Source organism: Contarinia nasturtii, unplaced genomic scaffold (genome assembly GCF_009176525.2).
Source record: "Contarinia nasturtii isolate CC-2019 unplaced genomic scaffold, AAFC_CNas_1.1 Cnas_scaffold_2678, whole genome shotgun sequence".
NCBI lineage: Eukaryota > Metazoa > Arthropoda > Insecta > Diptera > Cecidomyiidae > Contarinia > Contarinia nasturtii.
In genome coordinates this window covers 955,821-966,461 of record NW_022199997.1, presented here as the reverse complement: position 1 = coordinate 966,461, position 10,641 = coordinate 955,821, and the positions used below count along the sequence as shown (strand labels likewise).

General features: G+C 34.0%; 3 protein-coding genes across 13 annotated transcripts in view; 2 read left to right on the top strand and 1 right to left on the bottom strand.

The window, feature by feature from the left end:
• Nucleotides 1-336: 336 nt before the first annotated feature.
• On the top strand, nt 337-4,509 carry LOC116348837 (dynamin-like 120 kDa protein, mitochondrial). 4 transcript variants are annotated; one of them, XM_031779992.1, is made up of 11 exons: nt 337-473; nt 650-847; nt 911-986; nt 1,081-1,333; nt 1,559-1,603; nt 1,701-1,939; nt 2,022-2,824; nt 2,881-3,042; nt 3,109-3,296; nt 3,367-4,260; nt 4,328-4,509. In XM_031779992.1, the coding sequence occupies exons 1-11, from the start codon at nt 445-447 to the stop codon at nt 4,390-4,392; spliced, it is 2,952 nt and encodes a 983-aa protein (XP_031635852.1). In that variant the 5' UTR covers nt 337-444; the 3' UTR covers nt 4,393-4,509. The 4 variants fall into 4 exon arrangements, with proteins under 4 accessions (XP_031635852.1, XP_031635851.1, XP_031635854.1 ...); XM_031779991.1 differs by having other exon boundaries at nt 1,698-1,939; XM_031779994.1 differs by lacking the exon at nt 1,559-1,603.
• Nucleotides 4,510-4,699: 190 nt separating this feature from the next.
• LOC116348921 (SURP and G-patch domain-containing protein 1) lies at nt 4,700-8,120 on the top strand. 2 transcript variants are annotated; one of them, XM_031780139.1, is made up of 10 exons: nt 4,700-5,356; nt 5,427-5,656; nt 5,804-6,062; nt 6,293-7,127; nt 7,196-7,415; nt 7,481-7,515; nt 7,586-7,635; nt 7,706-7,777; nt 7,847-7,904; nt 7,983-8,120. In XM_031780139.1, the coding sequence occupies exons 1-10, from the start codon at nt 4,905-4,907 to the stop codon at nt 8,007-8,009; spliced, it is 2,238 nt and encodes a 745-aa protein (XP_031635999.1). In that variant the 5' UTR covers nt 4,700-4,904; the 3' UTR covers nt 8,010-8,120. The 2 variants fall into 2 exon arrangements, with proteins under 2 accessions (XP_031635999.1, XP_031635998.1); XM_031780138.1 differs by having other exon boundaries at nt 5,795-6,062.
• Nucleotides 8,105-10,641, bottom strand: part of LOC116348920 (protein winged eye) — a 76,835-nt gene continuing 74,298 nt past the window's right edge. For all 7 annotated transcript variants that reach the window (XM_031780134.1, XM_031780130.1, XM_031780131.1 and 4 more), the window contains one exon: nt 8,105-10,588. In XM_031780134.1, the coding sequence (XP_031635994.1) occupies nt 10,283-10,588 (306 nt within the window). In that variant the 3' untranslated portion in view covers nt 8,105-10,282. The remainder of the gene's footprint in view (nt 10,589-10,641) is intronic.

The window sequence follows — 10,641 nt, the reverse complement described above, 5'->3', positions numbered from 1 at the left end:
CCGATTTTTTCTTACTACCTAATTTTATCGCTGATATAATCATAATAACAATGTAAACAAACAAGTATGCAAAACACATAAATTTTATTCGAAATCCGCTTTAAAATTGCGCTTCATTTCTTCTGTATACCTCGTTTCATTTTTGTTAACAAGTGTATAAACAATATTAAATTCTAAAAAAATATCATAAGTAAGCATAATGTAAACCCGAAAAATATTTTAAAAAAATCGTCTTCATTCACAAATGTAGTGAAACAGAGATTTGACATTGACAGTTGCGAGTGAACTGTCATTTGTTGTTGGTCGGCACAGTGAAAAAAACATCTGTCAAATAATTATTAGTCAGTCGCATTTTGTACTCCAAATCAGATGGCTTTTTTTCATTTAGAAAAAATGCAAGATTTTTCTCCAGAACAATAGAAAGAACGGATTGATTTGCACAAAATGTCACGTGTACTACACGGAAAATTTGGGTAAATTTCATAATTTTCAGTTTTTATCAGCGATTTAAATGCTTAAGTGTGTTTTTCTTTAAGAAAAATTTGTAAATATAAAAAAAAAATCATAACCTAAAATTTATTATTCGCTGACATTATGTAAAATATTGATTTTTTTCTTCGTTCTCTCTCGTGACGTGATGTGTGACTAGGTTCCGAGTGAGACCAAAGGCGTTCCGACCGATTGTTATTCTGAATGTGACCCGGTTGAATTTTTCAACCATTTCGGGACATGGAGCGTACAAACATCAACCGTTTAGACGAAATCCAGGGTTGTTATTGCAACGTAAGCAACCAGAATTAACTTTGATGGCAGTGCCAAGTCGAAGTTATGGAATGTTGGCTGTGAGGTAAATTACAACATTTCAATTTACTATTTCGGACATTTTTCTGATAATTTATTTAATTGTTAGAATTTTACGAGGTGCATTGAAATTACGATACTTGCTTCTTGGCGGTGCAATCACCGGTGGTGTTACTTTAAACAAGGTAGATTTCTGTGATAAAAAAAAATGTCACGCTGATTAAATAATCCAATGATATAAATATTGACAGAAGAAAATGCTATTTACATGTTTAACAGAGATATGAAGAATGGAGAGATGGATTGCCAGACTTCAAATGGTTGGATGATGTTTTACCCAACAACGATCAGTGGAGTAGTTTTTCAAACAATTTAAAATCCATAAAAAATTCAGTTCGAGACTCTATTGAAATTGATCCACGCTTGAAAGAACTCAGCGAAAAAAAGATGGATGAATGGAGAGCCTGGTTCGATACTCGTCTCGATGATGCTATTGAGGCAGCATCAACACAACAACATCCAGAAATTGAACGTAAGATTTTATGAAAGTTGCAATATTGTTTTAATTCATGAATTCGATTCCATTCGGCATCATCGTACAAGAATGATTTACGACCAAAGCCAATGTATTGGCTAACCCATTCGAAACAAAGTCTGTGTCCAATTTTCTTTTTGTTTCTGTTGCCCTGCATATTCATTTCATCAATAATTTTAATAGCCCGAACCATTAACGACGAATCTTTTCTTTTCCATTTAGGTTCGTTCCACAGTCTCTCTGAATTTATTGGAAATGTTTACGGAGGTAAATGAGTCAATCATTCTTGTTACGATTTCAAAACAGAAACTATTTAAAGGGAATCTATTGATGTTACAATAATTTTATTTTCATTCTAAAGCAGCTCAAGATGAGATCCGAAAAGCAAACACTGTGAATGCAAAGGCGCCAAGCGCCGACGACAGTCGTAAAAAGAATGAGGCGATGCAAAAACAAATTGAAGCTCTACAAACGGAAATTATGAACGTTCAAATTAAATACCAAAAAGAGCTCGAGAAATTGGAGAAAGAGAATCGTGAACTACGTCAACAATACTTGATCATCAAAACCAATCGAAAAACAACACTGGGCAAGAAAATCAAAGTAGGAACGATTTTTACTAAAAATTCAATTGATGTTTACTGCCACTTAAAGATAATATCAATCAATCAATTTATTCTCTCAGAAATCACTCATCGATATGTACTCTGAAGTTTTGGACGAATTATCCGGCTACGATTCAAGTTATTCAACGGCTGATCATTTGCCACGTGTTGTAGTGGTTGGGGATCAATCATCTGGAAAGACGTCAGTGCTGGAATCGATTGCAAGGGCTCGAATTTTTCCACGTGGTTCGGGCGAGATGATGACACGTGCACCGGTCAAAGTAACATTGTCCGAAGGACCATATCACATCGCACAATTTCGAAATAGTGACCGCGAATACGATTTAACCAAGGAATCTGAGTTGGCTGAATTGCGCCGTGAAGTTGAACTTCGTATGCGTGCATCAGTTCGAGGCGGTAAAACCGTTAGCAACGATGTCATTTCGATGACGGTAAAAGGTCCCGGTTTGCAACGAATGGTTTTGGTCGATTTGCCTGGCATTATCGCAACACAAACTGTCGACATGGCGATGGACACAAAAGATGCCATTCATCAAATGACCAAACATTATATGAGCAATCCGAATGCAATCATTTTATGCATTCAAGATGGATCTGTAGATGCTGAAAGGAGCAATGTTACTGATTTAGTTCAGCAATGTGACCCGTTGGGCAAGCGCACAATTTTCGTATTGACCAAAGTCGATATGGCTGAAGAGTTGGCCGATCCAGATCGTATACGAAAAATCTTGGCCGGAAAACTGTTTCCGATGCGAGCACTTGGCTACTTTGCGGTTGTCACTGGTCGCGGACGAGGCGATGATTCCATTGAAAACATTAAGGATTATGAAGAGAAATTCTTTAAAAACTCAAAACTATTTCAGTAAGTTTCATTTAATCATGTCTTCTTCATGTGAAATTCAATTTGTAAAATTTTAGAAGCGGAGTTATTATGCCGCATCAAGTCACCACTCGAAATCTTAGTTTAGCCGTAGCCGATCGTTTTTGGAAAATGGTGAAAGAAACCGTTGAACAACAAGCCGATGCATTTAAAGCCACTCGCTTCAATTTGGAGACAGAATGGAAAAATAATTTCCCAAGGTAAGCGATTGACATCGGTATAAATGGATTTGATGTTAATTTCTCAAATATTTTTGGCGTATTTAGATTGCGCGAATCAAGTCGCGATGAGTTGTTTGAAAAAGCCAAGGGCGAAATTTTGGATGAAGTAGTGAATCTATCACAAATATCGGCCAAAGACTGGGAGAATCTATTGTATAATAAATTATGGGAAAAATTATCGAGCTATTGCTTCGAAAATATTTATTTAGCAGCTGCAAACGCCAATTCACCAGGTATAACAATTTCTTCCATTTTTCACATCGTGGGCGTGATTAACTGAAATCAAATACATTCTGTGTCTAGGTCAATTCAATACGATGGTCGATATTAAGCTAAGGCAATGGGCTGATCAAGGCTTGCCATCCAAATCTGTTGAGTCTGGATTTGAAACGTTGCAAAGTGAATTTAAGCGACTCATCGAATTGGCAAAGAAATCGCCCGACCACGATGAAATATTCGATAATTTAAAGTCGTCTGTTATGGAAGAAGCAGTCAAGCGTCATACATGGGAAGACAAAGCCACCGATATGTTGCGTATAATTCAACTAAATACACTTGAAGATCGCAGCGTTCATGACAAAGCAGAGTGGGATCAAGCGGTAAAATTCTTCGAAGAGTCAGTTAAAACAAAACTTCAAACAACCGAACAGACAATGACGGAAATGTTTGGCCCGGGCACTTATGAAAAGTGGCTGAAATGGACGTCGGGCACAGAAGACCAGACCAAACGACGTCATGTTAAGAGCGAACTTGATAAGATCTTGAGCAGTGATCCAAAGCATTTACCGAGTTTAACGTATGATGAAATGACGGCCGTTCGTAAGAATTTGCAACGATCGAATATCGAAGTGGAAACGGATTACATTCGCGAGACATGGTATCCAGTTTATCGACGTCATTTTTTGAAAAAAGCCTTGTCTCGAGCATATGATTGCCGAAAAGGATTTTATTTGTATTCTCAGCAACAAGGCAGCAGCAACTATGATCAACTCATCAACTGTAATGACGTTGTACTATTCTGGCGCATTCAACAAGTACTCAAAGTTACTTCGAACGCTCTGCGACAGCAAGTGGTCAACCGGGAGGCGCGACGTCTTGACAAAGAGATCAAAGAGGTACTCGATGAATTCAGCGATGACGAAGATAAAAAAGTACAATTGCTGACAGGAAAACGTGTTTTACTAGCAGAAGAATTGAGTAAGCTATTTGAAAATTTTGAGAATTGTACAGTTTTATGTAACCATCCACTGTTTTCTATTTACAGTTCGTGTTCGACAGATCCAAGAAAAACTAGAAGAATTCATAAATGCATTGAATCTGGAGAAGTAAGCGGCTGTATCATTTTAAATGATTCTTCTCACTCTTACTTATTAGCTCTTTTTGAAATTTTTTGTTTGTATGCTGCTTAAGACTACTTTAAATACATCATTATTATAATTGAAAATTATTTGTAAAAACAAATAGGAAAAATTAAATTAAAAAATTTTCTCTTTCGAAAGCAATTTTCATGGTTTTCTTCAGTTTAATAAAATCCATTTACATATTTTCTAGTAAAAACGGGCTGTTCATAGGCTGCACTGTACGCAGCCATATTTGACAGCTGTCAGAATATGAAACGTCAAATGAACAAGACAAAGCTTTTCATCGAACAGTGAAAGAATATTCATTACAACAATTGACCAGATTTTTTTCAGAAAAACAATATTTTCCTTATTAATTGTAGTTTTTAAGTGTTTTTAAATGTTTTATGTTGTGTTCGTATAACTGAATCCCGATTTTGTTTGAGAATAAAAAATACAATCTACTGTTTGTGGAAGAAGTGTTCTGTCGTAGTACAAACAATGTCACGGCATCAAACTTTCCATTTTCGTGGTGAACGGGAGGGTCGTGTTGCCCAAATGAGTAGGCAAGAAGAAGTGATTGCAAGAAAACGGCAAGAACTTCTAGAAAAACAAAAAACAAGCGAACTAGCAAAACAAGTGGTAGCCGCACAAAGTGGAACAACACCACCAACGCCAGTTGCATCTGACCCAGCGAAAGACGTCAAACACCCATCAAATTTACCGAAACAAACATTTGAAGCCGAACCGCCCGCACCTAAAAATAATTTTACAAATGATGGCACATTCTTTGAAAATTTCCGCAAAATTACCGAGGCAGCTAAAAAAGCGGAAGAAGAAAAGCAAAAAATCGAAGCGGCTCGTTTGGCCAAAGAACAAGAACAACAAAAGGCCGAGAGTGCCGAGAGTGGAGAAAATGCAGATCATGATCATGCGCTTCAACCAATTCCACAGTGATTATGAAACGAATACGAAAATAATAAATAAATGAAAACTATTTCAATTTTGTGATTCCACTTTCAGATTGGATTCGGCATTTTCAACAAATTCAATGTCTTTGGGTCCACCACCTCCCATCAAAGATTCAATAATTTTTCATCAAACAATTCCGCCATTCTTGAATCTAGCAGCTCCACCACCACCACCTCCTCCACCTGTTTCCATTGAAACGGCCATCAATGTGTCACAGATGAATCATCCGCCACAACCACCTCCACCTCCATTCGTACAACAAGCACAACCACAATTTGAAGGTTAGAAAATGACAAAAGCAATCACATTGTGAGACTGTAATACTCTCACTTTGTTTTATGCTCAAAAAAAATGAAATGAGATATAGCATTTTATGACAAATTTATATGCGTCCAAGTGGTTGATGGTATTTTATGTAGTTTTTTCAGGAAACAATTATCTAAACGAAAATCAAATGAGTCGTAATATTGAACAGATGGAACGAAATATCGTAAATACACATCAACAAATGAATCCACAACCATTGAACAGTGATATGAATCCATCGATAAACATCGCAGCAACAATACCAACCAATATACCGACGAATATTGATGACCTCATCGAATACATTGCGAAAAATGGCGATAGTTTCGAAGAAAAAATTATTGCTGAAATTGCTCAAATGAATGAGCGTTCTCTGTTTCGGTAAAAGCAATGCATTTTTCGCTTGCATTTTAAACGTTGAAATACGCATTCGAAATAATCCACACACACACACATACAAATCAAATCCGATTGGGGGAAATGTGACCGAACAGTGCGATGAAACATACTCAATGAAATATTTGAAATGCAATTCTCCTTTTGAAATTCTTTCCATTTAATTTATTTAATAAATTACAATTTATTTATATTTCATCTTGTTGCATGTTTAGGTTCTTAAACGACAAATTATCGGAGAATTACAAAATATATAGACAAAAGGTTTTGACATATCGTTCGGAAAAATTGGGAAAACCGTTGTCCGCCAAACAAGACAACAACGAAAAATACGATCCGGAAGATATTTTGCGCGACGACGAAGCAGAGGTTGAGACAAATCCACTAAAACTATTAAATATTCCATCGTTGTCAAATAGTGATGATTATGATTCGGACTCGGAGTACATGCAAGAGACAATGGAACGAAATTTAAAAAATATGAAACGTCGCATCGTCAGCGGAAATATGAAGAAACGTTATGCCGAATCATCGACTTACTCGTCCGACGAAGGTGATCACACCGATGAAGAAGACCATATGGAGATGTATCGCAAAATTCAAATGCGAGAAAATGCTATAAATGAAGTTACTGATCCGGCCAAAATGGCCATGAAAGATTTTGGTGATTTTAAGCAAGAACAAGAAGAAAAAAATTCAAATTTTGATTTAACACAGAGCAATGCCAATCGGAAGAAACGAAGTCGTTGGGGTGAAAAAATTGAATCGAATGTAGAGCAACCGAATCAAACACCATCAACATCGAATGTTAAAGTTCACGGCAATAAACCCATGTTGTCAGCAGTTAAACGAACAGATCCTGCTCTTTTGAATTATGCACGATTAAATTATGGTACAATAGATCTCACCGAGGAAGATTGGGCCAAATGTGAAGAACACTTCAAGGTGAATCTTCTGTATCAGGATATGTTACGAAAACGCGACGAATTGGATCGCTTAGCAAAAAGTGGACAGCATAAATATGAATACGATTCGGATGAAGACGTTGAGGTATGTGTGCAATGTATATACAAGTTTTCGAAAGTTGAACGATGTTATTGAATAAATGTTGCATTAAGGGTGGAACGTGGGAGCATAAGATACGTGAAGCCGAAATGGAGGCAACAGCTGCATGGGCCGATGCTTTAAACCGTCAATCGGAAGGAAAACATCATATCGGTGACTTTTTGCCACCGGAAGAACTAAAGAAATTCATGGAAATTTACAAAGCAAAACAAACAAATCGAGAGCCCGATCTTAGCGATTACAAAGAATACAAACTTAAAGAGGATAACAAGGGTAATTATGCCTTTTTCTTTGGAGAATTTGAATTTTTCATTTTAAATAATATTTATTCGTTGTAGGTTTTCAAATGTTACAAAAACTTGGATGGACTGAGGTAATTTTCTTATTATATATTTCTACGTGATTTATATTTTATATTGAAACTTTTTTATACGGCTTTATAGGGTCAAGGTTTGGGAGTTGATGGCGGTGGAATTATTAATCCAATCAATAAGTTCGTTCAAATTCAAATAATTTTTCTTTTTTTTGATCCAATAAAAAAAATATTTTCATCAATTTCATAGGGCTACGCAGCGTGATAGTAACCAAGGCTTAGGAACTACCTCAAATACAACGCCCCAAGCTGGTGACAATGAGTACGATATCCATTCTTTTTCATTGTCTTCAATAGCAACAACAATGGTTATTCTAATTTTTTTTTTCAGATATGATGCTTATCGAAAACGTATGATGTTGGCCTATCGTTTCCGACCAAATCCTCTGGTAATTCATACAATACAAATTTAAACAATTTGTACATTCATTCAAATGAGTAAAATGTTTTTGTTTCGGTAATTCTAGAACAATCCGCGAAGAGCTTACTACTAAAGTACCTTTTTTCCACGTTTGATTGGTCTCCGTTTTGTTAATCGATCAACATGACAGCATGAACTAGATACGAAAAGAGTATGACCCAATAAAAATGAAATGAAACGAAAATTTATTGAAATAATTTTATTTTGTCATCCTTCTGTTTGTATTACGTTGAAAACATAAATTGTAAGCATAATGCAAAAAGGATATTTTTAAGACATTAATTCTAAAAATGACATCAAAATAGCTATTAATTATAATTTGCTTTTCATTTTACGCATAATATCTTAAGGGAAAAACAAATGTATGATTGACTCATTTATTCACGTCTTGAGCTATTTAGTATGTTTTCTTTTCGTTTAATTTATTATTATTCACATATAAATTTTTGCCCAATATTGGCAAATGAATTTAAAAACAAATTAATAAAATGGTTTTCAACTGAAAATGTGTTGTACTGTGTCTTTGTTGTGATTGATTTGTTATGTTATTCAAAGAAAAATGAAGACTAAAAACAAAATAAATGATTAAAACCTGGACTATTTGGCAATATATAAAAACAATGTTCATCGAATTTTTATCATCGATAAAATTCATAGAAACTGATTGAAACGCCTTAGAACTAAATTATATATCGAGTAATTTTGTCAATACAAAAAAATTTTTTGTTTACTTCAGAATGATTTTACGATAATAATAAATCCGTCTCATGTTTCGCATGTGTTCAGCCGTAATATTCGTATACTATGAAAATTTCGAGCAATTTCAATCGCATTCAAATCGTCCGATGCTGAAAAAACTTCTATGATATCCAAAATTTCTGTTTTTTTTTTCTTTAAATGGTCAAAATAGTAGCCAAAATGTTTGTGTATCTTTTATTCACTCTTAAAAAAACAATATCAAAATAGTATTCCTTTGATCCAAAAAGTTCTTTTGTTTTGTTCGATTCAAAATTCAAATTTGCATACAAATTTTTGTTCCATGGAATATATTGATTGCTACAATTTTATAATTGACTTTTTATTGTTGTTTAAATACCACTACCATTTCCTGCATTGAAAACTCTATCGTTTCGATTTCATTTGTTGCTGTTGTCATTATTTGTTTATTCTAATTAGTAATTTATTATAATATATAGGAGGACTATGGTTTTTTACTTAATTTCTAAACAAAATGTTAATTTTGATTGATTTCAGTTAATTTATCATGTTTTTTTTATTGAATTCAGTAAATATTCACTTAGGCCTAACATATATAGCGTTTCAATAATTCTTTTTAATGCATTTAATTTGCCTGTATCGGCTACAACTACTAGAGATTTTGTTTATTTGTTCTTTTTATCTTTTGCTTAATCTAAATAATATTATTCACAAGACATATATATAATTAGACAATCTCGTTCACAACAATTAAATGTATTAGTCAAAATTAGGATTTTTTTTTGTGTGTGTATTGTTTATCATTTATTTTTTTAAAAAAATAGAATGCAATAGATATTTGAATAGAGTTTATTTGAATAAATTGTTAGTATGATTTGAAAATAAGCACATAATCTATATCATATTCTGTCCATATGTTGCACATCCATCCATGGTGTGTTAGATGACTTTACATTAATTTAAGTTCCAAACATTTTGTTCGCTTTACTATTTACATTTCATTCATATTCGTGTCTCCGCCGTCCGCTCTTCATAATTTTTTTCTTCTTCAGAAAATGGAAAATTCCATATAGAATTAAAATTAACAATTATATTGTTACAAAACTATTGCACTTCACTTCGAATTTGTTCTGTCCATTGTTCGCATAAAATTAGATAGAAGATATGATGTGTTTTCAATAATTGTCTTTTTTTGTTTAATAATGAAAGGAATTCAATTGCACATCATTATCAACTTGAATCACTTCTTCTTGAATCATTTCACTGCATCTCCAATAAATTGCAAGTTTCAATCAATGCTACACCAATTTATGATCCACCAGAATGGTTTTCAATAAAATGTTTATCGCAAAAACAAATGAATTTATGACACGAATTGGCACACGTCACAATTTATAATCACAAATTGTTATCACACATCATCGCAGTGATCATTATTGGTAGCACTTCATCAATTATTCTTTTTCTTCATCTTTCAAATGTCTCTTTTCAATAAATCATTGCACATTTAGAAAGTCAAAGTGTCTATTTCACTACGAGAGAAGTTGAAAAAAAAAAACGTAAATTGTTCACAAACACTAAAAAGTTCTGTTCATCACAACACAATAGTGTTTTAGTAGTTTATTGCATTTAACCGTCGTTCGATGTATTTGTAACACTCTCATCGATATCATTCTCATCATTTTCTTGATCATTGGTTGATGATTTGGAGTTTGTTGCCGTTGTCGGTATATTTTTTTCCATTTTCAATTGCAAAATGGTCGGATCATAATAGCCAGCTAAATAAAATGTATCATTATTGTCATAGACTGATGTATATTGCTTTGGATCTGGCCCGTATTTCTTTGTATACGCATTCAATGGTAATACTTTGCATTTATGTGATATGGTTTGAACGTCATTCTCATCTTCATGCGGAGATTCAAATAAAGCACCCTGAAAATGATCAAAAGTTTTATGTCATATTTGCCGATTTATTGCGAACATAT

Excerpts from the sequence above, each read along its gene's own strand:
- LOC116348921 (XM_031780138.1), top strand. The coding sequence starts at position 4,905 with ATGTCACGGCATCAAACTTTCCATTTTCGTGGTGAACGGGAGGGTCGT. Across the intron at positions 7,416-7,480 it reads ACTTAAAGAGGATAACAAGG|GTTTTCAAATGTTACAAAAA; the intron begins GTAATTATGCCT and ends TATTCGTTGTAG. Across the intron at positions 7,516-7,585 it reads AAAAACTTGGATGGACTGAG|GGTCAAGGTTTGGGAGTTGA; the intron begins GTAATTTTCTTA and ends ACGGCTTTATAG.
- LOC116348837 (XM_031779991.1), top strand. The coding sequence starts at position 445 with ATGTCACGTGTACTACACGGAAAATTTGG. Across the intron at positions 987-1,080 it reads GTGGTGTTACTTTAAACAAG|AGATATGAAGAATGGAGAGA; the intron begins GTAGATTTCTGT and ends CATGTTTAACAG. Across the intron at positions 2,825-2,880 it reads AAAAACTCAAAACTATTTCA|AAGCGGAGTTATTATGCCGC; the intron begins GTAAGTTTCATT and ends GTAAAATTTTAG.